Source organism: Coregonus clupeaformis, chromosome 18 (genome assembly GCF_020615455.1).
Source record: "Coregonus clupeaformis isolate EN_2021a chromosome 18, ASM2061545v1, whole genome shotgun sequence".
Taxonomy (NCBI): domain Eukaryota; kingdom Metazoa; phylum Chordata; class Actinopteri; order Salmoniformes; family Salmonidae; genus Coregonus; species Coregonus clupeaformis.
Window position 1 is genome coordinate 4,371,311 of NC_059209.1, and position 26,242 is coordinate 4,397,552.

Consider the following 26,242-nt stretch of genomic DNA (forward strand, 5'->3'; position numbering starts at 1 on the left):
TGATAAATTATGAATGTGTTAATACAATGCAATTTAGAGGACATACCGCATCCACCAGAGCTAGGGTTAAGCAAACAGATGCTATGGACCAGAGCTAGGGGTAAACAAACAGATGCTATGGACCAGAGTTAGGGGTAAGCAAACAGATGCAATGGACCAGAGCTAGGGGTAAACAAACAGATGCTATGGACCAGAGCTAGGGTTAAGCAAACAGATGCTATGGACCAGAGCTAGGGGTAAGCAAACAGATGCTATGGACCAGAGCTAGGGGTAAGCAAACAGATGCAATGGACCAGAGCTAGGGTTAAGCAAACAGATGCTATGGACCAGAGCTAGGGGTAAACAAACAGATGCTATGGACCAGAGCTAGGGGTAAGCAAACAGATGCAATGGACCAGAGCTAGGGTTAAGCAAACAGATGCTATGGACCAGAGCTAGGGGTAAACAAACAGATGCTATGGACCAGAGCTAGGGGTAAACAAACAGATGCAATGGACCAGAGCTAGGGTTAAGCAAACAGATGCTATGGACCAGAGCTAGGGGTAAACAAACAGATGCTATGGACCAGAGCTAGGGGTAAACAAACAGATGCAGTGGACCAGAGCTAGGGTTAAGCAAACATATACTATGGACCAGAGCTAGGGGTAAACAAACAGATGCTATGGACCAGAGCTAGGGGTAAACAAACAGATGCAATGGACCAGAGCTAGGGGTAAACAAACAGATGCAATGGACCAGAGCTAGGGGTAAACAAACAGATGCAATGGACCAGAGCTAGGGTTAAGCAAACAGATGCTATGGACCAGAGCTAGGGGTAAACAAACAGATGCAATGGACCAGAGCTAGGGGTAAACAAACAGATGCTATGGACCAGAGCTAGGGGTAAGCAAACAGATGCAATGGACCAGAGCTAGGGTTAAGCAAACAGATGCTATGGACCAGAGCTAGGGGTAAAGCAAACAGATGCTATGGACCAGAGCTAGGGGTAAACAAACAGATGCAATGGACCAGAGCTAGGGGTAAACAAACAGATGCTATGGACCAGAGCTAGGGGTAAACAAACAGATGCTATGGACCAGAGCTAGGGGTAAGCAAACAGATGCTATGGACCAGAGCTAGGGGTAAACAAACAGATGCTATGGACCAGAGCTAGTGGTAAGCAAACAGATGCTATGGACCAGAGCTAGGGGTAAACAAACAGATGCTATGGACCAGAGCTAGTGGTAAGCAAACAGAACTAAAACTAACGTAAACCTTTGTAACCTGTTAGCTGTTAGTTCTGACAGCTGGGGAGTAGACGAGATGACCCCTGACCTCTGACCTTGCCACAGCATCAGCCAGCTGCAGTCCTCACAACACTGCTCTGGTCTGGTTGGACTGTTGTGAAGGCGGACAGAGGAACTGTGTGTGTGTGTGTGTGTGTGTGTCTGAGAGCAGGATCTTCGAGGATAAGGACGGCACAACCACAGACACACACACACCACTGGGAGGAGCCAAGGCGGTCCAATGAACCAATGAGAGCCTAAGGAGAGGATGATTGACACACCGAAGCCCCCCCCCTCCCTCCAGCCACTGCCAGTACTGTGTCCAATAATGTGTCAGGCTTTTCCTCTGTCAGTCTGCATATAGCTGCAACCAGGACATAACCTCAGTCAGTGACTCTGCATAAAACTGCCAACTGGGACATGCTGATGCATTCTCTCCAGCCAGCAAAATTGACTTTTGGGAACCCGGCTTGAATCAGGGGCAGCCTTTTAGGGAGGCAAGCAAGTTAGACCAAGTGAACCAGTTAGATCAAGTGAACAGTTAGATCAAGTGAACCAGTTAGATCAAGTGAGCAAGTTAGACCAAGTGAACCAGTTAGATCAAGTGAGCAAGTTAGACCAAGTGAACCAGTTAGATCAAGGGAACCAGTTAGACCAAGTGAACCAGTTTGATAAGTCTGAGCAAGTCAGATGAGTTGAACCAGTGAGCAGACAGAGAGAACCATATGGTACTGTAGAGACCAGAGAACTACGATGGACACTGTTCAGAGAGAGAAGACGACAGAGGCTTCCACTGTTGGCCCTTCTACAGGTAGTGTGTTTGGGTGTGTGTTTGGGTGTGTGTGTACACAGTATGCATCTTGTGAGTATGTTTGCTCTTGTGCCCAGTGTGTCTGGGTTAACAGTGTGTCTGGGTTAACAGTGTGTCTGGGTTAACAGTGTATTTGAGTTAACAGTGTATTTGAGTTTACAGTGTATTTGCTGTTACATTGCAAAACTATGTAACTGAGTTTCAGGAGCAGTGCCCTCTGTGTGTGTGTGTGTGTGTGTGTAGTGTGTGTAGTGTGTGTGTGTGTGTGTGTGAGTGAGTGAGTGAGTGAGAGAGTGAGTGAGTGAGAGAGAGAGAGAGAGAGAGAGAGAGAGAGAGAGAGAGAGAGAGAGAGAGAGAGAGAGAGAGAGAGAGAGAGAGAACCCAGTGCTACAGTGCCAGATGTATTGAAAGAAAGGAATCCTCTTTGTTAATACTGGTTTTTTAATCCTGCTGTGTCAAAGGGTGAGTTCCTAATGGCACCCTATTCCCTATATACTATAGTGCACTACCAGGGCCAGGGCTGGTCAAAAGTAGTGCACTATATAGGAAATAGGGTACTGTTTGGGACACTGGCAAAGTTGTAGTAAACATGCTCTCTCCTTTTTTTTCTTCCTCTTTGTTCTCTAACAGGCAGTCAGGCAGGCAGTAGTTATATTCAAGTTCTACTAGCTTCTGTTCATGGTCTACTAATTCTAGTCAACCCAGATCAACACAGTGAAGTCTGAGGTAAACTAGCTGCAGGGGGTTCACTGCCCTGAGGTAAACTAGCTGCAGGGGGTTCACTGCCCTGAGGTAAACTAGCTGCAGGGGTTCACTGCCCTGAGGTAAACTAGCTGCAGGGGGTTCACTGCCCTGAGGTAAACTAGCTGCAGGGGGTTCACTGCCCTCATTTCTTTCAGTGCTTCATATTTTGGCGCTAGTCCCGCCTCATCTCCCCTTACTTTCCAAAAATACCCCTGGGGCCGAACGGGAGCACCGATGGTCTGGTCAGAAATTGAAGGACCCACCACCTCTACTACCGAGCTTCACCACCCCTCTGACCAGCAACACATAGTCCCATAGGAGGAACCCGAAAGTGAACCAGGAAGTAAGCGGCAGCAGTGGCAGCAGAGAGCATGCTGGGATGTGGGGGTGGGGCCAAGCTGCGCCACAGTTTGACGCTGGCCTCGGGATTCGTTGAAAACCTGTGTTTCTCGGGGATAGCGTATGGCTGGGCGTCGCTGGTGTTCATCCTGAAGAACGACGGCTACTTCAGTGACCTCTGTGACATCACTGCCAACGCCACTGACCCCGGTGACATTATCGCGCTGTCAGGGGAGTGGCCTAGCGATAGCATCATACAGTCAGGTGAGTTGTGAGCTCGCACGCACGCACACACTTCTTCTCTCACAAACACACACAACCTCTTTCTCACACACACACACACACACACACACACACACACACACACACACACACATACACAAAAGCTACTGAAACTCACAAAAGCTCTCCCCCCATCCCTCCCTCTCTCTCTCTCTCTCTCTCTCTCTCTCTCTCTCTCTCTCTCAGACTGTAGTAGACAGGAGACAGGATGAACAGTTCTCTCTCCCCCATCCCTTCATCTCTCTCTCAGACTGTAGTGGCCAGGATGAACAGTTCTCCTCTCTCTCTCTCTCTCTCTCTCTCTCTCTCTCTCTCTCTCTCTCTCTCTCTCTCTCTCTCTCTCTCTCTCAGACTGTAGTAGACAGGAGACAGGATGAACAGTTCTCTCTCCCCCATCCCTTCATCTCTCTCTCTCTCAGACTGTAGTGGACAGGATGAACAGTTCTCTCCCCCATCCCTCCATCTCTCTCTCTCTCAGACTGTAGTGGCCAGGATGAACAGTTCTCCCTGGTCTTCACCGTCGCCTCCTTCTCCATGAACTTCCTGCGTTTCCCTCTGGGCTTCCTGTTCGACCGCTTCGGCACCATGGCGACAAGGCTCCTGGCCATGTAAGATTGTTTTATTATTGTTCATATTTTTTATTGATACCCATCATTTATTTTCGGGGGTCAACTAACTGGTGAGTGTTGTTTTTGCAACAATGGCTATGGCCGAAATAGCACCCTTTTCCCTATAGTGCACTACTGTTGACCAGAGCCATTGAGCCACTAGCAGACACTTGATACTGGCAGTTAAACAGGTCAAAGGTAGGAACATCCCCACTGGGCACAGACGTCAGTTCAACGTCTAGTTTTGATTTACATTTGGATGAGTTGTCAACTAAAAAAATCACCATGTCATTGGATTTGGGTAAAAAATATGAAATGCCCTTACGTTGCCCTTATCTTGATTCAACATCATCACATAGATTTTTTGGCTTGAAATTATGTGGAAACAACATTGATTCAACCAGTTTTTGCCCAGTGGGTCAGTACTTAGTTACAACAGATAATTATAGACTAACAGGCTTAATTAAACATGGTTAACTCCTGTTCCCCTTCCCCAATGGAATGCATCTGTCTGCGTCTTGCCGCACATACAGTCATGTTTATTACATATCAATCCATATCAACAGTAAATCAAATACAGGAAAATAATTACTCCAATAATCCACTGACAATGATGATGATGGTGATGATGGTATTATTAGATCAGAGTATATATACTGTATATATACGGTGCCTTCAGAAAGTATTCAGACCCCTTGACTTTTTCCACATTTTGTTACATTACAGCCTTATTCTAAAATTTGAGTAAATTGTTTTTTTTCCCTCAATTCCCTCCTTTACAAACCCCCCAACGTAAATGCAAACACAGTTCAACTTTGGGACGAATGATATAAGACCGTTTTCCTAAAAGTCTGTTTGTATTTGATCAATGACTAGCTAACAATGCTAACTCCTCAGGCTCATGAAGAAACATTGGTTTTGTCTGAAATGGCACCTTATTGCCCTGGTCAAAAGTAGTGCAGTACACTTTAACTCTACCCACATGTACATATTACCTCAATTACCTCCACTAACCTGTGCCCCCACAAATTGACACTGTACCGGTAACCCCTGTATATAGCCTCCCTACTGTTATTTTATTTTACTGCTGCTCTATAATTATTTGTTATTTTTTACATATCTATTTCTTTACTTAACACTTATTTTTCTTAAAACTGCGTTGTTGGTTAAGGGCTTGTAAGTAAGCATTTCACTGTAAGGTCTACACATGTTGTATTCGGCGCTTGTGGCAAATACAATTTGATTTGATTTGATTTGGAATAGGGTACAAATTTGGATTAAACCAATTCCCTATATAGTACACTAGCCCTGGTCAAAAGTAGGGCACAGTTTAGGGAATAGGGTACACAAGGTCTGAAATGGTAAAGTATTCAGACCCCTTGACTTTTTCCACATTTCATTAAGTTACAGCCTTATTCTAAAATGGATTAAATCGTTTTTTCCCCCCTCATCAATCTACACACAATACCCCATAATGAACGGAAATATCACATTTACATAGGTATTCAGACCCTTTACTCAGTACTTTGTTGAAGCACCTTTGGCAGTGATTACAGCCTCGAGTCTTCTTGGGTATGACGCTACAATCTTGGCACATCTGTATTTGGGGAATTTCTCCCATTCTTCTCTGCAGATCCTCTCAAGCTCTGTCAGATTGGATGGGGGGCGTTGCTGCACAGCTATTTTCAGGTCTCTCCAGAGATGTTCGATTGGGTTCAAGTCCGGGCTCTGGCTGGGCCACTCAAGGACATTCAGAGACTTGTCCCGAAGCCACTTGTGCGTTGTCTTGGCTGTGTGCTTAGGGTCATTGTTCTGTTGGAAGGTGAACCTTCGCCCCAGTCTGAGGTCCTGAGCACTCTGGAGCAGGTTTTCATCAAGGATCTCTATGTACTTTGCTCCGTTCAGGTTTCCCTCGATCCTGACTAATCTCCCAGTCCCTGCCGCTGAAAAACATCCCCACAGCATGATGCTGCCACCACCATGCTTCACCATAGGGATGGTGCCAGGTTTCCTCCAGACGTGACGTTTAGCATTCAGGCCAAAGAGTTCAATCTTGGTTTCATCAGACCAGAGAATCTTGTTTCTCATGGTCTGAGAGTCTTTAGGTGCCTTTTGGCAAACTCCAAGGGGGCTGTCATGTGCCTTTTACTGAGGAGTGGCTTCCGTCTGGCCACTCTACCATAAAGGCCCATTGGTGGAGTGCTGCAGAGATGGTTGTCCTTCTGTAAGCTTCTCCCATCTCTACAGAGGAACTAGAGCTCTGTCAGAGTGACCATCGGGTTCTTGGTCACCTCCCTGACCAAGGCCCTTTTCCCCCGATTGCTCAGTTTGGCAAGGTGGCCAGCTCTAGGAAGAGTCTTGGTGGTTCCAAACTTCTTCCATTTAAGAATGATGGAGGCCACTGTGTTCTTGGCGACCTTCAATGCTGTAGAAATTGTTTGGTACCCTTCCCCAGATCTGTGCCTCGACACAATCCTGTCTTGGAGCTCTATGGACAATTCCTTCGACCTCATGGCTTGGTTTTTGCTCTGACATGCACTGTCAGCTGTGGGACCTTATATAGACAGGTGTGTGCCTTTCCAAATCATGTCCAATCAATTGAATTTACCACAGGTGGACTCCAATCAAGTTGTAGAAACATCTCTAGGATGATCAATGGAGCTCAATTTCGAGGGTCTGAATACTTATGGAAATAAGGTATTTCTGTTTTTTATTTTTGCAAACATTTCTAAAAACCAGTTTTCACTTCATCATTATGGGGTATTGTGTGTAGATTGCTGAGGATTTTTATTTATTTAATCCATTTTAGAATAAGGCTGTAATGTAACAAAATGTGGAAAAGGTCAAGGGGTCTGAATACTTTCCGAAGGCACTGTATCTCTAAACCAACGTTATCATGACACCAAACCATAACTACCCATGCTCATACCCTCCTTCCCTCCCTCCCTCCCTCCCTCTCTCCCTCCTTCCCTCCTTCCTTCCCTCCTTCCTTCCTTCCTTCCTTCCTTCCTTCCTTCCTTCCTTCCTTCCTTCCTTCCTTCCTTCCTTCCTTCCTTCCTTCCCTCCCTCCCTCCTTCTTCTTTTCTAGATGTCTATACACCACTGGGACCTTGTTGATAACTGTCTCCAGTCCAGGTATTTTTTACAACATACTGAAATGTCGGTTAGTGTGTCTAGACCTTTGGTCTTTTATTGACATTAGATTTTTTTATTGAGGAACTTGTTCTTTGTCCTCAACCCCCCCCCCTCCTCCTTCTCTCTCCACACACACACACACACACGCACACACACACACAGAGCAATCAGCGTTGCTGTTTCCTGCCATCTCGTGCCTGATCACATCTGGAATGTTGTTCTACACCACCAATGCTCAGGTTGCTACAGTCTGTCATTTCAATGTCATGACATGCATTTGGTCAACAAATGGTCAACTAGTGGTAAACTAGTGGTCAACTAGTGGTCATCTCTGTACCTCTGTATTCTTCAGGTGGGGAACCTGTTCGACAGGCTGCGTTCCACGGTCATATCGGTCTACGCAGGGGCCTTCGACTCCTCCGCCGCTGTCTTCCTCATCGTCAAGGTAACACAGCATCTTCCTTATGACTATTCCTCAGTGTGGGACAGGTTTACTGGGGGGGTTACACAGTTGAAAACCTCCTGACTTCCTGACTATTCCTCAGTGTGGGACAGGTTTACTGAGGGTTTGAACTGTTGAAAACCTCCTGACTTCCTGACTATTCCTCAGTGTGGGACAGGTTTACCGGGGGGTTTACACAGTTGAAAACCTCCTAACTTCCTGACTATTCCTCAGTGTGGGACAGGTTTAATGAGGGTTTGAACTGTTGAAAACCTCCTGACTTCCTGACTATTCCTCAATGTGGGACAGGTTTACTGGGGGGTTTACACAGTTGAAAACCTCCTAACTTCCTGACTATTCCTCAGTGTGGGACAGGTTTAATGAGGGTTTGAACTGTTGAAAACCTCCTGACTTCCTGACTATTTCTCAATGTGGGACAGGTTTACTGGGGGGTTTACACAGTTGAAAACCTCCTAACTTCCTGACTATTCCTCAGTGTGGGACAGGTTTAATGAGGGTTTGAACTGTTGAAAACCTCCTGACTTCCTGACTATTTCTCAATGTGGGACAGGTTTAATGAGGGTTTGAACTGTTGCACAGTCAGCACCTGCTGTTTTCAGAAGGGACTAAAACAATTCAAATGTACCATCTCTAGATGAAACATGAATCCAAACGGTCATTAATAATCTGACCTTTTACCTTGCATGCTTTATTCTATTCTGACAGATGCAAACTTGGCTCAGGTGAAAACACTAATGATTGAAGTAATCACTGATAATCAAAAGTGGTGAAAAGTAAGCTGTATATAACCTCTCCCTCTTCCCTCTCTCTCTCTCTCTCTCTCTCTCTCTCTCTCTCTCTCTCTCTCTCTCTCTCTCTCTCTCTCTCTGAAGTTTCTGTATGAAGGAGGGGTCTCGTTCCATTCCTCCTTCCTCATTCTCTCTGTCTGCAGCGTCATCCACGTCTTCCGGACGTTCTTCCTCATGCCCAAGACCCACATCCCCTACCCACTCCCCGACGGATACGCTTACGGGTCAGAAGAACTACGACTCCCACGATGCACCACCACACCACACAACCAGACTAACGGTCACATGGTGACCGACCACCGTGGAAGCCAAACAGGAATGTTGTTGCCATGGTTATAAAGCAGTGACTCTGACTCAGCTCTTTGTGACAGGGTGAACTGCGGTGGCTGGCGGTGGAAGAGAGGGGGAGAGAGAGGGGGAGAGAGAGGAGAAAAGGAGGGAGGAGGAGGAGAGAGAAAAGGAGAGGTGAACGCCAAATATCAGAAGAATACTGGGTTACAGAAGGCCGAGAGTGCCCTGCTGCAATTGCAGGACAAAGCAGGACCTTTCAGACTCGATCAGACTGAAAGAGGTAAGAAACCTGGTCATCCCAGTCAATTAAATTAAATATAAAGGGCTTTATTTGCATGAAATAGTCCTGCATTTTGAAAATGTTAAAAAAGCACTGAGCAAGTGAGCACTGTCACTCACTCACAGAAACCTCATACACCCACACAAGCATCATAGAATATTGCCCCGACCAACACCCAATCTCTGTCCTCCTCCCTTCCTCCATCTCTCTCTCTCTCTGTCCTCCACCCCGCTCCTTCTCCCTCCTTCCACCCCCCCTCCTTCTCTCTCTCTCAGTGGCCAGTTTTAGGAGTTGTGTCCTGTCCTGGTTCTTCCTGTGGCACCTGGTCTGGGTGGCTGTCATGCAGTTCTGTCACTTCCTGTTTATCGCCACAGTGAACCCCATGCTCAACCGGCTGGCCAACAGAGACCAGACCCTGGGTAAAGACACGACAGAAACACAAATACAACTATTTTTCTGCCTCTGTGTAGACTACTTCTCTACTTTAGTGGTTATCAATGCTGTTCTAAAACCCTCCTTTCTCTCTCTCTCTCCTCCTCTCTTCCTCCGCCCATCTCTCTCTCTCTTTCTCCCCCCCTTCTCTCTCTCTCTCTCTTTCTCTCTCTTTCTCTTTCTCCCCCCCCCCCCCTTCTCTCTCTCTCTCTCTCTCTCTCTCTCTTTCTCAGTGAGTCAGTACACCAATGCCTTTGCCTTCACCCAGCTGTGTGGGGTCCTCTGTGGTCCCTGGAATGGCCTCATCATGGACAGACACAAGGGGAAGCCTCTGGCTCCAGGTGGGTGACATCATAGATGTTAAGGGCAGGTGAAGGTGTGGGCATCAGAATCAGAATCACCTTTATTCGACAAGTACATTTACACATACTCAGAATTTTACTTGGTGATATGTTGCTGCTAGTGACAGACAACATTTAGAGATAGAATACAGACAGCAGAGTTTAAACAAAGTGTACCTACATTATATACATTATATTATAAACTGGGTGGTTCGAGCCCTGAATGCTGATTGGCTGACAGCTGTGGTACATCAGACCGTATACCACCGGTATGACAAAACATTTATTTTTACTGCTCTAATTACGTTGGTAACCAGTTTATAATAGCAATAAGGTACCTCTGGGGGTTTTGGTATATGGCGTTGCGTCGTGCGTAAGAACAGCCCTTAGACATGGTATATTGGACATATACCACACCCCCTCGGGCCTTATTGCTTAATTAGGTGTCATTAGGCGGCCATTTTGTGAAGTAGTCAGGTCTGACTGTTGGTTGTGGATCTGCAGTTGCACGTTGTGATAACTGTTGATGGTAATAAGGGCATTATAAGTTGATTGATTGGTTGGTTGATTAATTCATTGATTTAGATGGTCAATAAGGCCTGGAAAAGCTAACAGCTGTAGTTAAACGTGGGATGCATTTATTTAAAATACAGTATTAGTATTAGCAGACGCCTAGAGGAAATCACTGGGTTAGAACAGCACCTTGTACTGGCAAACGCTCACACTAGTGAGGGTTTGAAGACAGTAGACCCAAGCAACAAACAGTTGAAAAATGAAAGACGTTAGTATCCCAATCAACCATTCATCCTCTCCCACCTCTTTCTTTGTATTTCCCTCCCTCCCTCCCTCCCTTCCTCCCTCCCTCCCTGACACAATCTCCCTTCTCTCTCCCCGTCTTTCTCTCCCCAAAGGAGAGACGAAGCAAGAAGCCGACCTGCGCTCCTCCTCTCTCTCCCTCTTCCTCACCTCCCTCCAGTGCCTCCTCTTCTACGTCTGTTTCTCCTCTCCTCTCCTTCCTCTCCAGTATCTCACCTTCATCCTGCAGGTCCTCAACAGTGCCTTCATCTATGGTGGACACCAAGCCTTCCTCACCATCGCGTACGTTCATGCTGTGTGTGTGTTATGTCTCCTATCCTAACCCCCCCCGCCATTTAACCCTACCTCTACCACCATTACACCTAACAAAAGAAAACTCCACTAGTCATCCGTCTATCTTCTTCTTCTACTACTTCTACTTCTTCTTCTTCTCCACCAGGTTTCCCGGCTGCCATTTTGGTAAGTTGTCTGGTCTGATAACATCTCTGTCAGCTGTGGTTCTGCTGCTCCAGTTCACTGTTCTACACCTCATCAGAGAGTTCCTGCATGGAGACCCTCTCTATGTGAGTCAGACAGTCAACTTCTTTAACCTACAGAAAACAGCAGGGGGCCTCATATATGTGTAATGACCTAGGGTTATATACCTTTGAGTGTTTCCCAAGCCTCTCATCGAGTACCCACTGTTGTTGTACGTATTTGGTGTATTCCAGAACTAGCACAACTGTTTCAACTAGTGAGGGGCTTGGTGATTACTAGATTGATGGAATCAGATGTGCTAGAACTGTAATACATCAAGTAAGTAGAATGGCTGGAGTACTGGAGGAGAGGTTTGGGAAACGGCTAGACCACAGGCTCTGCACAAGGGGGGCTCAATATTTGTCTTCTTCTTCCCACCTCTCCTCTCCTCCAGGTGAACGTGGGTCTGACCCTGCTCACCCTCCTCACCTTCATCCACCCCCTCCACGTCTACCTCCACTGCCGCTCTCTAGCCAATCAGAGGAGGGCTAGGGCCAAACAGGAAGTGACAAAACTCCGGGTCTAAGGTCACATGCAACAGGCTGGTGGTGGTGTGAGGACAAAACCCAACAACAGCAGTGGTGCGTCTCAATAGTCTAAAGTCGCTTCCTTTCCTTGTCTCCTTTCCTTAGACAACACTGACCTGATTAAACTGGACAGGTGGAAAACAGGGTCTGTGTCCCAAATGGCACCCTATCCCCTACATAGTGCACTACTTTTGAATGGGCCCTGGTTAAAAGTAGTGCACTATATAGGGAATAGGGCGCCATTTGGGACATAGTCAGGTGCCTCTGTAGGATGCCTTCCCGTCGCCATCTTGCTTTCACCTGTCCGATGTAGGCGAAGGAGAGGAGACGAGGAGAGGAAGCCTTTTTAGACTGTTGGGATGCATCCAGGACAATGGACACTACATCATGGACAATGGCACTGAATGTTCAAGGCAGGGCAAAGGAGGACAGTGCCAAAGTGAAGACCTACTGTAATGTGTGTGTGTGTGTGTGTGTGTGTTAACCTGTCTGTTTGTAATAAAAAATACAACCCAACTGTGAAACAACAAAGTCCAAAAGTATAGTTTCATTGATAAGAGTTTGAATGGTGAAAATATAAATCACAATGGGTTATTTAAGCCAGCCTGTAGAGCAGTTCTCAGCATGAGCCCCCAAATGTATCTGCAACTCTCTCATGTACTTACGGTAAATTGAATGAGACGTCATCACGTCATGTTGCATTGTTATTATTGTAGACACAGGAACAGGGATTTGGGGTTTAATCTACCCAGCCAAGTGTCCACTTACAGGCCACAGTGTTTAAACGTATTAAAAATCAACATAGTTATTTTGCCCTTCAAAAAGTGCCAGTATCAATATCTAGCTAGCTAGTTAGTCTATTCTAGCTAGAATGTCGGAGACCGTAATGTTTCAGACGCAGTTGTCGTCCATCATGGAAGCTCTATCCACCGCCGCCATGGCGGAGATAACCAAACTAGTGGACCAGTACTCCGCGTTTTTACGCGCGGAACTGTCACGGAAAAAACACGATAACGAATTATTGATGAAAAAGCTGAAAGTGGTTGAAAACCGGCACCGGACAAGGACCTCGACGATTGAACACGGCGGGGATGGAGTTGGCGCTGTGCTGCGGGAGAGACTTTGGAACGGGGGTTCCCTACCGCACCATACGCCCCGTACGTGTTTATGTATTTCATTTTTAAAATGTTTTGCTTTTAAATCGACAGTCGAACATGAAGTAATATGGCCCCATCTTTTTCAATGTAGCAACCAACAGAGAACAAAAGGCCGACTCAGTCTTTACGCAGCAGGGGTGCAGCAGCGAGTGGAGTGATGGACCCGCGGCGCGGGCGGGAGTAAGGACGGACGAGGTAGTGTGGGTGCTACACACATTCCACTTATTTTGTTTTATCAGCAGTAAAATAGGTTATCATGGGCATGGCATTGATATTATTTTCAGCGGAATTATAAGGAATAATAATTGACATAATGACTGATAAAACATAGCTTATAATAGGCTAATAGGCTAGTTTAGGATAAAAGTAATAATGCGTTACACAGGCATACATGCAGGTAAGTGTTACTGTAATTCGCCTCCCCTTAACAGTGCATTGATCACACTGCCACTGTGTGTCCCGTCTGTCCGTTCACAGACCACTGTAACAGACAATACGGCTGAACCAGTGACCATCAAACAGGAGAGACTGGAGGAGGACGTTCCAGGGGAATATGGTGCTCCAAATGAACTGAGGATGAATGGTGAGAGAGAGAGAAAAACAACGTTTCCATCCACAGTTTTTATGACAGCTGTGATGGAAGCAGGAAGTTTCGGTACAATTTTATGAATACCAACAGATAATTTGTAAGCTCGACATGGCGGGATCTTTTTGTGTCTGTAAAATTAATTATGCAATAAATGCGTGAATATTGATATAATAACCATCATATCGAAGTAAACTTGGGATCACGCGATGATATGGTATGTGCTCCTCCCACTACGACTCCGGAAAGCATGACGTTTATTAGGCTACAGATGAAATAAGTTATGATGAACTTCACAGGGTGGTGAAAGTGCAAAGTGATCTTGGTGCTCCTTTCCGATAAATATCAATGGTCTGATTATGGTGAAGCTTGACTGTGGTTTGACAAATATTCTCGCTCTTATCCATAATAATGCAGGTTTAAATCTTATTTCCTGCAATTCTACACATTGTCTAATGGGGTGCAGCGAACATCTTGCAATTCTATACATTTTGCCATGTCTAATGTGTATTCATGTGATATTTGAGTGACTCAACAAAATCTATGGTCTAAAAAACCTATCAAAAAAATGTTTAGTTGATCTGGACATTTCTGACAAGTTATAAATAGCTCTCTAAGGTATGCAATGACTAACATGACAAGAGGAGTTGATGATGCACTACCCAATTAAGAAATTGCACCTTGTGCATTCTACTATTACAAGTTGAAAGCCGGACCGAGTTCCTTTTTTAAATCCACAACAAGTCTGTTTGGTGGAAACACACCACTGGTGGGAAAATTTGTATATTTTCTTTACGCAGATTTTACAATATTCACATTAAAATCTGTCGCTAATTGGATGGAAATCTAGCTACTGAGAGAGAAGGAAAGAGATTACATAAAATGAGGGAGGAAGGGAAGGCCAAGTTCAAACATCCAGCCAGCCCTGTAGCAAAATGCAATATTACATGATGATGGTGATGGTGGTGGAGATGATGGTGGTGGTGATGGTGGAGGTGATGATGATGGTGATGATGATGATGATGATGGTGATGATGATGACATTGCCTTTTGTTCAATATCCCCTGTTGTCCCCTCTCCTGTATGTAAGCTACTGAGCATTCCACCACCTCACTGGTCGCCCGGCAACCACATCCCGATGATCAGACCAGTTTTGAGGAGGACTGGGGGTTCCAGAGTACACCACCAGGGGGTAGAGATGAACTCACTGACTCTATGGAACACCACGTAGAACTGGAACATAGAACTATGGAACACCATATAGAACTGGAACATAGAACTATGGGACACCATATAGAACGAGGACATAGAACTCTGGAACACCTAGAACTGGAACATAGAACTCTGGAACATGACCTCAGTAGCAGCTCTCATTGCCTGGACCAGGACCAGCCTGTAGTAGTGGAGGAGACCCGCCTCAAGAGGGAGCCAGAGAGCCCATGTCCAGACCTCAACCCACTACCGGGAGGAGAACCAGGCCTGGAGGTCAACCAGGGGGATCTGGGCCAAACGTACCCCGAGTATGCAGCACTGAACCTGGAGTACGGTGGCTACACAGACACCTCTGGTCTATTTTTCACCTACTCGTCAGAAAACCAACTACAACAACACACTTCCTCCTCAACGACGACCACAGACGATTACACATCGTTACCGGGGAAATACTCCATCACCGTCATGCCTGGTCACCATGGAGACCAAAGAGGAAGTGGAGGGACTGTCAGAACTCGAGTTCCCCTCAGTAAAGAGAAGGAGGGGAGGTTCGTATGCAAACATTGTGGTAAGGGTTTCCCCTACATCAGCTGCCTTAAGCGGCACGCCCTCAACCACACGGGAGAGAGGACGCATCACTGCTCCGTGTGTGGGCGGAGCTTCATCAGACCGAGTCACCTGAGGAGGCATGAACTGCTGCACACGGGGGTCCGACCCTTCGCCTGCGCACTCTGTGGACGCCACTTCTCGCATGGTGCCCACCTCCGAGCTCACATGAAGACACACACGTGATGGAAGTGACGTAATTAACTTATTGTTTTACATATGATCTAAAGTTTTATGTGGACAGACTTGAACCTGTTTTAAAAAGGGGCATTCCACAGAAATTCAAGAGTTCAATACATACAGTAGACATCTGTTCTGTGATTGGGCCTTTATTGGAGCCTGGGCTGTAGTTGCTAGGCAGTTTCTGAGTAAAGTGCTGATGGTTGAGATGGCTGCTTTCATTGGTCAAGTTACTTTTTTAATTCCAGAAGACTATTTTTTATTTTATTATTGCTGTTGAATCATATATATTGAAGCAATAAGGTCTGAGGGGGTGTGGTATATGGCTAAGGGCTGTTCTTATGCACGACGCAACGTGGACTGTCTGGATACAGCCCATAGCCGTGGTATATTGGCCATATACCACAAACCCCAGAGGTACCTTATTGCTATTATAAACTGGTTACCAATGTAATTAGAGCAGTAAAAATAAATGTTTTGTCATACCAGTGGTATAAGGTCTGATATGCCACGACTTTCAGCCAATCAGCATTTAGGGCTTGAACCCCCCAGTTTATAATTAAGCAATAAGGCACGAGGGGGTGTGGTATATGGCCAATATACCACGGCTAAGGGCTGTTCTTAGGCAGAATGCATCATGAACAACACAGTTTATAATGTTTCATATAACAAGGCTTTCAGCCAATCAGCATCCACAGCTCGAAAACGTTCCGGTTTATAATTAGATATAAGCAACTACAGACAACTCACCACTCGGTTCTATTTTGGTCATATGGCCCATGGTTCCAACATGACCATTTAGCCTAGTCCCCAATGCATGGCCTTCCGACCTTGCTAACGCTTGCGTGCAGTGCGCGCCATGCAGCGCAGGTGGAAAGACAGACTGCGAATGGACAGGAACATCGCTGCGCCTGCGCGTAATGGAGACGAGGTTTCTGTGTAGAGTTCTACCACAAATCAACAAGAGGATCGACATTAAACTAAATGGGGTCATTAAACAAGGTGAGTGGCTGGTATGTAGGCTAATATCTGAATGTATAGGCTACAGCCTATGTATGGCTTAGTTTTCATAGCCTACTATTTATGATTATTGCCTATGCATTGCCGCATGGCTGGACTGTGACCAATGAAATAATAACTGTCATAAAAGTTGCTCTACCATAGCCATACACGTTTTTCTTGTTTTAAGACAGCACAGTGTCGTACACAGCCAAACGTCACGCTACAACCGAACTATTTTACTGTCTAGTTTGAGGCGTTTTGGCACCACACTTCAGATTGCGCGCAAAGGAAACCAGTAACGCAATGACCGCATGGCGGATAAATCTATAGATAATCTGATCTGGATTACCGTTATCCGCTATAGGGCGAGTGTACTGTATCTGTTTCTGTTGTAGTCTTCCGCACTGTAATGTTGGCTACAGCTCAGTACACATTATCATACCATTAGCTGATTAATTACGCATTAGACCGTAGCATATGACTTTTATTAATTCCTAGGCTGTACTATTCCGATTTCCGACCTGGTATGATAATTATCCTTAAAGTGTTTGATGTGCAGTATGTATTATTATTATTGTTATTATTAATTATTATTGCATTATTACACCTGCCATGTGTTGTGATGCCTCTTCACTTGTATTTTTTAGGGGGAAGATGAACAATAGCCTCTCTCAAGGCAAATGACAGGATCATTTATAAAATGGCAACAAAGGAATGAATAAAAGTCATGAGTTACACACTTGAGAAAAGAGAGGGAAATAAACCCAAAGTAGACATCAAGGAAGGCAGAGAGGAGAGGAAGTGAGAAAGAAAGAGGAAGAGAAACAACTCTACAGACAGGGTTGCTATTAGAAACCATCCAGTTACCAGTCATTCAGCAGTTTATACTGCAGGTTTAGAAACGTCTCACTCCTCGTGGGTTTAACCACTAGGGCTACTATTATGACAACTCATGTTTGTGTGCTATAAACTCTAATTCCACCGCTATTAATTCTACTATGGCCACCACTACCACTTCAAGTCTTAGGTGTTTGAAACCTGTCATAAAACTTGTTATCTGTAACTTCTTCTGATACCGCAGGTAATTCTATAGACAGTTTAATGGTCTTCTACATTCAGAGTTACATTTAGGTAATTTAACAGAGGCTCTTATCCAGAGTGACTCACAGTCTCTAGACACAGTCTTCCCTCCTAAAAAAAAACCTCAACTTGTTGTTGACACTTGGCAGCCATTGAGAAGGGCAGTTAACCAGTAGATTTTCTGGTAAATGCAGTTTGAATTTGAATGCCACGCCTTATCTCTCCCACACAGCACTTCTTTCTAGTGATACAGCTTATTTTCAGCCAGTCGGTCTCAAAGACTCAACACAAGTATAGAGAGAGAGAGAGAGAGAGAGAGAGAGAGAGAGAGAGAGAGAGAGAGAGAGAGAGAGAGAGAGAGAGCGTATAGAAAAGTAAGACAGAATAGTCAGATGATGTAAAGGGAGCTCTTTAACAGTCAGCCAGTAAGCCAGGTTAGTAAGGCAGCAAGTAAGCCAGCTTTGAGGCAGCTAAACAGGCGGTCAGCCAGCCAGTCAGAGCAGGGAGTCAGCCAGTCAGCCAGGCAGGTAGCTAGTCAGCCAGCCAGGCAGTTATCAGTCTGTCAGCCAGCCAGGCAGTCAGTCAGTTAATCAGGGAGGATGCTGGGATGCGAGGGGGGCGGGGTGGGGCTGCGCTACCGGCTGACCCTGGCCACAGGGCTGGTGGAGTGTCTGTGTTTCGCCGGCGTGGTCTTCGGCTGGGCATCGCTGGTCTTCGTCCTGAAGACAGACGGATACTTCACTGACCTCTGTGTCAATGTGACTACTGGACCCAACAGTACAGTGGAAACAGGTGAGTAGTTAAATGCTATTCAGTTCAATATGACATAGAATAGAATAGTATAGATTGGAATAGAATAGAATACAATACAATATGAAGCACATCAGAGCAGTTCATACTAGAAAACTGAAGGACCTGGATCTCTCTACTGCCATCTTTCTCCCCTTCTGTATTTCTCTCTCTCTATCACTCTCTTTCTCTCTGTATTCCTCTCTCTCTCTGCCCCATCCTCCCTCCCCCCGCGCTCTCCCTCCCCCCCGCGCTCTCTCTCCCCCCAGTCTCTCTCCCCATCCATCCATCTCTCTCAGACTGTAGTGGCCAGGATGAACAGTTCTCTCTCCCCCATCCCTCCATCTCTCTCTCTCTCATGACTGTAGTGGACAGGATGAACAGTTCTCTCCCCCATCCCTCCATCTCTCTCTCTCTCAGACTGTAGTGGCCAGGATGAACAGTTCTCTCTCCCCCATCCCTCCATCTCTCTCTCAGACTGTAGTGGCCAGGATGAACAGTTCTCTCTCCCCCATCCCTCCATCTCTCTCTCTCAGACTGTAGTAGACAGGAGACAGGATGAACAGTTCTCTCTCTCCCCATCCCTCCATCTCTCTCTCTCTCAGACTGTAGTGGCCAGGATGAACAGTTCTCCCTGGTCTTCACCGTCGCCTCCTTTATGAACAACTTCCTTACGCTTCCCAATGGATTCATCTTCGACCGCTTCGGCACCATGGCAACGAGACTTCTGGGAATGTGAGTCTTTTTGAAACTACAGAAATCCAGGCTTCATTGCTAGGGCCCAGAGTTTTTCCTTCCCTGGTCAGGTAAGGATGGCGATATACCCATATACAATGTGATATATGTCATATCCATTGCAAATAATTCTTACATTGTCAACATTTAAAGAATATAACTAGGTCCTGACCTCTGACCAGCATTTCCAGGACATCTGCAGAGTTCATGTACACAGAGTCAATGAATTACAATTCTTTAAACTCTGCGCATTAAGTTTATACCTAGACCGTCGCCTAGACGAGAGAGAGAGAGAGCGATAGAGTCAAAAGGGGGTGGGAAGTTGAGGGTCCAATCCTGGTTTACTCAGTCATTGTTTTTGTAGAATGTGTATGCATATTTTAATCTAAGTTCTACAGGTTTATTGAGGTCGTCTTCTGACCCACTGAGAAATGTGTCAAAAGTTGAAAGTTTAACAGACCATAACCCTCTGTGTGACATCTCTTTATCTGTCTCTGCCCTGTGTTTCCCCTCAGATGTCTCTACACCACTGGTACACTAATGGTTGCCTTCTCCAGTTCAGGTAAACATAGACTATACAGTATAAGTTATTCAATCAGAACAGCTCTTGATATTTGTGTATTTGATAAATGAACCAAGTCAATCAATCAGTCAAATGTATTTATAAAGCTATTTTTACATCAGCAGATGTCACAATGTACTTACACAGAAACCCAGCCTAAAACCCCAAACAGCAAGCAATGCAGATGTAGAAGCACGGTGGCTAGGAAAAACTCCCTAGAAAGGCAGAAAACTAGGAAGAAACCTAGAGAGGAACCAGGCTCTGAGGGGTGGCCAGTCCTCTTCTGGCTATGCCGGGTGGAAAGAGTACATGGCCATTAAGGCCAGATCGTTCTTCAAGATGTTCAAACGTTCATAGATGACCTGCATGTTCAAATAATCACAGTGGTTGTAGAGGGTGCAACAGGTCAGTACCTCAGGAGTAAATGTCAGTTGGCTTTTCATAGCCGAGCATTCAGAGGTCGAGAGAGAGAGACAGGAAGAAGGAGAGAGAGGGTTGAAACAGCAGGTCCGGGACAAGGTAGCGCATCAGGCAGAACCAGCAGAAACTGGAGCAGCAGTACGACCAGGTGGACTGGGGACGGGGACCCTGCAAAAGCATTAGGAAGAGCACATTCCTAGTGTAGGATGTTGGATGAGTAGAGATTGAACTTGGTCTATTCTGTCTCTCTCTCTCTCTCTAATAGTTCTGTCCATGCTGCTGTTCCCAGCCCTGTCCTTCATCGCAGTGGGAGGAATATTGTTCCTCATCACAAACATACAGGTACAGCAGCATGCCATGACTCAGTTTCATCACAGTTACAGACAGTACAACCAGTATTCATTACAGACAGTACAAACAGTATTCATTACAGACAGTACAAACAGTATTCATTAGACAGTACAAACAGTATTCATTAGACAGTACAAACAGTATTCATTACAGACAGTACAAACAGTATTCATTACAGACAGTACACACAATATTCATTAGACAGTACATACAGTATTCATTACAGACAGTACAAACTGTATTCATTAGACAGTACAAACTGTATTCATTAGACAGTACAAACTGTATTCATTAGACAGTACAAACTGTATTCATTAGACAGTACAAACAGTATTCATTAGACAGTACAAACCAGTATTCATTATACAGTTCAACCAGTATTCATTACAGACAGTACAACCAGTATTCATTACAGACAGTACAAACAGTATTCATTACAGACAGTACAAACAGTATTCATTACAGACAGTACAAACAGTATTCATTAGACAGTACAAACAGTATTCATTACAGACAGTACAAACAGTATTCATTACAGACAGTACAAACAGTATTCATTAGACAGTACAAACAGTATTCATTACAGACAGTACAAACAGTATTCATTAGACAGTACAAACAGTATTCATTAGACAGTACAAACAGTATTCATTAGACAGTACAAACAGTATTCATTACAGACAGTACAAACAGTATTCATTACAGACAGTACAAACAGTATTCATTACAGACAGTACAACCAGTATTCATTACAGACAGTACAACCAGTATTCATTACAGACAGTACAAACAGTATTCATTACAGACAGTACAAACAGTATTCATTAGACAGTACAAACAGTATTCATTAGACAGTACAACCAGTATTCATTAGACAGTACAAACAGTATTCATTACAGACAGTACAAACAGTATTCATTACAGACAGTACAAACAGTATTCATTACAGACAGTACAAACAGTATTCATTACAGACAGTAAACAGTATTCATTACAGACAGTACAAACAGTATTCATTACAGACAGTACAAACAGTATTCATTACAGACAGTACAAACAGTATTCATTACAGACAGTACAAACAGTATTCATTACAGACAGTACAAACAGTATTCATTAGACAGTACAAACAGTATTCATTACAGACAGTACAAACAGTATTCATTACAGACAGTACAAACAGTATTCATTACAGACAGTACAAACAGTATTCATTACAGACAGTACAAACAGTATTCATTACAGACAGTACAAACAGTATTCATTACAGACAGTACAAACAGTATTCATTACAGACAGTACAAACAGTATTCATTACAGACAGTACAAACAGTATTCATTACAGACAGTACAAACAGTATTCATTACAGACAGTACAAACAGTATTCATTACAGACAGTACAAACAGTATTCATTAGACAGTACAAACAGTATTCATTACAGACAGTACAAACAGTATTCATTACAGACAGTACAAACAGTATTCATTACAGACAGTACAAACAGTATTCATTACAGACAGTACAAACAGTATTCATTACAGACAGTACAAACAGTATTCATTACAGACAGTACAAACAGTATTCATTACAGACAGTACAAACAGTATTCATTACAGACAGTACAAACAGTATTCATTACAGACAGTACAAACAGTATTCATTACAGACAGTACAAACAGTATTCATTAGACAGTACAAACAGTATTCATTAGACAGTACAAACAGTATTCATTAGACAGTACAAACAGTATTCATTAGACAGTACAAACAGTATTCATTACAGACAGTACATACAATATTCATTAGACAGTACATACAGTATTCATTACAGACAGTACATACAGTATTCATTACAGACAGTACATACAGTATTCATTACATCTTTGTGACCGGTGTATGTCACACACAATTTTGTTTGACACATAAAACAGATATTTCTTCAGTAAATACTGTATTTATACTGTGTACTATATGGATACTGTATTTATACTGTATACTATATGGATACTGTATTTATACTGTATACTATATGGATACTGTATTTATACTGTATACTATATGGATGGATGTATTCTTCTTGTTTGAATCTCCTCATTTGTCTCCTCAACTGTTGTTCTCTACTATAGGTTGGAAACCTGTTTGGCTCCCATCGTTCCACCATCATCACCCTTTATAATGGAGCCTTCGACTCTTCCTCCGCTGTCTTCCTCATCTTCAAGGTATCACAGATCTCACACATACTGTAGCCTACAGGCCTCAGATCATTTTTCTGCTCTTGTCAGGTTGATAGATAACTGTGCCTTAAAAAGGCCAATTATAGATTTTCTGCCATGTGTATAAAACAGATGCATTTGATTATATTTGTATATATTGTAGATATATCCCATATATTGATTATATTTGTATTATATGTAGTCATGGTCGCCTAATATCCATTGGTGGCTCTGGTTATCCATCTCGCCCTCTGTCGTCCCCCTCCCCCCGTCTCTCCCTCTGTCTCCCCCCGTCTCTCCCGCCATCTCAGGTGCTGTATGAAGGAGGGGTCTCCCTCCGCTCCTCCTTCCTCATTCTCTCTGTCTGCAGTGTCTTCCACCTCCTCAGGACGTTCCTCCTCATGCCCAACACCCACATCCCCTACCCACTCCCTGAGGGCTTCACCTACGGGTCAGAACTACAACTCCCACACATACGACAGTATTAATCTGACCAGGCCCTATGATACATAAGACCATAGTATGTCTGGGGGTTGTAGTTCTCACCTGAGAGCACTATGACTCCCATATGGCCTGGGGGTTTTCCGGACCATGGAGTTTTTCCTTGTCGGATTACTTGGGCAGATTACTAGTCCTGTACTTGTTCATAGATAAATGCAAAACAAAATTAAATAATTATTTGGGTTTGGCATTTAACAAATTGTATTGATTTGTCAGGTTAGTCTCAATGACATGCATTCATATTAGATGGGTGACCCTGATGATCAAAGCTATTTGATTATACCCTGATGCTTCCTTTTAAACAGAGTAAGCCTTGGAAAGTCCAACAGCTACAACGTAGAGGAGTTTGAGAAGACGCGCGAGACGGGGATGACATCAGAGGGGGAGGGGCCAGCAGAGACGGACGACATTCTCCTACAGCCTGATGACGGGCAGCAGTCAGGAGACTCTGGGAAAGGTGTCGTTTGGCCAACTGCAATCTTTAATCTGGCTGGGAAATGGCAGGTGCAATTTGTTGACTCAAATGTTTCTCTTTTTATTTCTCTCTCTTCCTCTCACACACACACACACACTCTCAGTGGCCAGTTTCAGGAGCTGTGTGCAGTCGTGGTTCTTCCTGTGGCATCTGGTGTGGCTGTCTGTCATGCAGCTGAGACACTACCTCTTCATCGGAACACTGAACCCCATGCTCAACCGGCTGGCCGACAACGACTCAGCCCTGGGTAAACCACACACACACACACACACACACACACCAAAGCATAGGTTCATTTAATTAATCTAAATACTCTCTCCCCTTCTTTCTCTCTTTCTCCCTCTCTCAGTGAGTCAGTACACCAATGCCTTTGCCTTCACCCAGCTGTGTGGGGTCCTCTGTGCTCCCTGGAACGGCCTCATCATGGACAGACACAAGGGGAAGCCTCTGGCTCCAGGTGGGTGACATGGCTCTAGCTTAGTAACAACAGGGTTCAATAGGGCACAACGTAGAAAAATGTTAAGCAATGAAAAACTAAAATGGGTATCCTTATTGGTCCAGGTAGTAGGCCTACCTCCTGTTTCAGTCTGTTTCATGCCTAATGAGCATGGCCATGGTTCTGGTGTGTAGCCATCATCCTCATCATCACCCAACCTTTCTCTCACCTCCTCCCTCTATAGGAGAAACAGATAAGGAGGCAGACCTGCGCTCCTCCTCTCTCTCCCTCTTCCTCACCTCCCTCCAGTGCCTCCTCTTCTCCATCTGCGCCTCCTCTCCTCTCCTCCCTCTCCAGTACCTCACCTTCATTCTCCAGGTCCTCAACCGCTCCTTCCTCTACGGAGGCAACGCAGCCTTCATCAGCATCGCGTGAGTAATAGGGGGATGGAGTGAGGGATGGAGTGAGAGAGGGATAGGGGGATGGAGGGAGGGATGGAGTGAGAGAGGGATAGGGGGATGGAGTGAGAGAGGGATAGGGGGATGGAGTGAGAGAGGAATAGGGGGATGGAGGGAGGGATGGAGTGAGAGAGGGATAGGGGAATGGAGGGAGGGATGGAGTGAGAGAGGGATAGGGGGATGGAGGGAGGGATGGAGTGAGAGAGGGATAGGGGAATGGAGGGATAGGGGGATGGAGGGAGGGATGGAGTGAGAGAGGGATAGGGGGATGGAGTGAGAGAGGAATAGGGGGATGGAGGGAGAGATGATAGGGGGGATGGAGGTAGGGATGGAGTGAGAGAGAGATAGGAAGATGGAGGGATGGAGTGAGAGAGGGATAGGGGGATGGAGTGAGAGAGGGATAGGGGGATGGAGGAGAGGGATGGGGGATGGAGGGAGGGATGGAGTGAGAGAGGGATAGGGGGATGGAGTGAGAGGGATAGGGAAATGGAGGGAGGGATGGAGTGAGAGAGGGATAGGGGGATGGAGGGAGGGATGAAGTGAGAGAGGGATAGGGGAATGGAGGGAGGGATGGAGTGAAAGAGGGATAGGGGAATATGGAGGGAGGGATGAGAGAGAGGGATAGGGGGATAGAGGGAGGGATGGAGGGATAGGGGATGGAGGGAGGGATGAGTGAGAGAGGGAGAAAGAGAGGGTTAAGGAGGAGATACTGGGGGCAGAGTAGCGGGTTAGTAGCGAGATGGACAGGAAGGAAATAAAAGGGTAGATTATAGAAAAAGGAACAAGGGACTCAACAATAAATAGACAATAGACTTTAGAGTTTAAAATGTAAAAATACAGTTCAAAGCCTGAAGGTAACTGACTGCTACTCGTTCATACTTCCCTCAGTTGATGTCCGGCTGTTCATTATGTTCTCCTTCCTCCCCTCTCTCACCACAGTTTTCCTGGGGTTCACTTTGGGAAGCTGTACGGTTTGGTGATGTCTCTGTCTGCCGTGGTGTCACTGCTGCAGTACCCCATGTTTCGCCCTGGTCAAAGGAGCCCTAGGTGGAGACCCCTTCTATGTGAGTGGGTTATACGAACATACGGTCACTCAGGCCAATAGATTACTAACCTCGTCCCCAGGCTCAGTTGCTATCGAGAGAGAGACGGCTGGGTGGACGAGATTAGTAGATGTACTGTGCTGTACTTGCCAAAAAGTAAATATTGAAATGTGAAATGTCTTTGTTAAACTTATACCTCACAGCTCATAACATAATAACCTTGTAACATACCTCTTAACCTATAGATATACAGTAGGCCTACCTTGCAGACCGGTAAGGTTAAGGATACTCTCTCTTTGTTGTCTTTCCTCCTCTACAGGTTAACATCGCTCTGACTCTCCTCACTCTACTGGCGTTCATCCATCCAATCAACATCTTCTATGGCTGCAGGAAACTGACCAATCAGAGGGAGGATATGGCCGGTGGTCCTGCCATCACATTGGCTGAGGCCAAAATGTAGGGGATGTTACATGAGGGTCCTGAGCCAAGGGAAACAGGAATTGAAAAAAAGTGAAACAGGAATTGTCTTATTTATAATTGTTTAAAGGGAATAAGTGAATATGTAAAATAATAATAAAAAGCTTTTTATACCTCTGTTTTACAGTAATCCCATATTCCATCAGTATTTTTTGTAAGGTTTCAGAAATATTCATACTTTGTTGGATAGTTGTCAAAAAGTATTTTCCATTGTTGTGAAGTATTATCCATTGTTGTGTCTTGATTTGTAAGGATATTAAATAAAGTCATGGCAGAGTACGTCATACCGGAAGTCGTCATTGAAAACAAACCGGTTTCC

The 26,242-nt window shown here is 45.0% G+C and overlaps 3 protein-coding genes across 6 annotated transcripts; all 3 read left to right on the top strand.

Annotated features, from left to right (window-relative positions):
• Nucleotides 1–959: 959 nt before the first annotated feature.
• On the top strand, nucleotides 960–11,856 carry LOC121573034 (solute carrier family 43 member 3). Of its 4 annotated transcripts, none has more exons than XM_045226728.1 (13): nucleotides 960–2,076; nucleotides 2,707–3,423; nucleotides 3,920–4,049; nucleotides 7,138–7,184; nucleotides 7,347–7,423; nucleotides 7,537–7,629; nucleotides 8,520–8,659; nucleotides 8,807–9,006; nucleotides 9,282–9,425; nucleotides 9,672–9,779; nucleotides 10,691–10,877; nucleotides 11,035–11,158; nucleotides 11,506–11,856. In XM_045226728.1, exons 2-13 carry the CDS (start codon nucleotides 3,192–3,194, stop codon nucleotides 11,635–11,637), a joined length of 1,614 nt encoding a protein of 537 aa, XP_045082663.1. In that variant the 5' UTR covers nucleotides 960–2,076; nucleotides 2,707–3,191; the 3' UTR covers nucleotides 11,638–11,856. The 4 variants fall into 4 exon arrangements, with proteins under 4 accessions (XP_045082663.1, XP_045082665.1, XP_045082664.1 ...); XM_045226730.1 differs by lacking the exon at nucleotides 960–2,076 and having other exon boundaries at nucleotides 2,436–2,835; nucleotides 2,901–3,423; XM_045226729.1 differs by lacking the exon at nucleotides 960–2,076 and having other exon boundaries at nucleotides 2,436–2,802; nucleotides 2,836–3,423.
• A 484-nt stretch (nucleotides 11,857–12,340) lies between these two features.
• LOC123481047 (zinc finger protein 24-like) lies at nucleotides 12,341–15,588 on the top strand. Its single transcript, XM_045226735.1, has 4 exons — nucleotides 12,341–12,795; nucleotides 12,887–12,990; nucleotides 13,273–13,378; nucleotides 14,472–15,588. The coding sequence occupies exons 1-4, from the start codon at nucleotides 12,510–12,512 to the stop codon at nucleotides 15,383–15,385; spliced, it is 1,410 nt and encodes a 469-aa protein (XP_045082670.1). The 5' UTR covers nucleotides 12,341–12,509; the 3' UTR covers nucleotides 15,386–15,588.
• A 2,389-nt stretch (nucleotides 15,589–17,977) lies between these two features.
• slc43a3a (solute carrier family 43 member 3a) lies at nucleotides 17,978–26,207 on the top strand. Its single transcript, XM_041884324.2, is given in 13 exon segments — nucleotides 17,978–18,253; nucleotides 18,856–18,985; nucleotides 19,501–19,547; nucleotides 20,233–20,309; nucleotides 22,447–22,539; nucleotides 22,845–22,984; nucleotides 23,340–23,491; nucleotides 23,613–23,756; nucleotides 23,859–23,966; nucleotides 24,190–24,376; nucleotides 25,343–25,418; nucleotides 25,420–25,467; nucleotides 25,766–26,207. Coding segments are annotated over 13 exon segments (1,536 nt in total). The 5' UTR covers nucleotides 17,978–18,060; the 3' UTR covers nucleotides 25,907–26,207.
• Nucleotides 26,208–26,242: the final 35 nt, after the last annotated feature.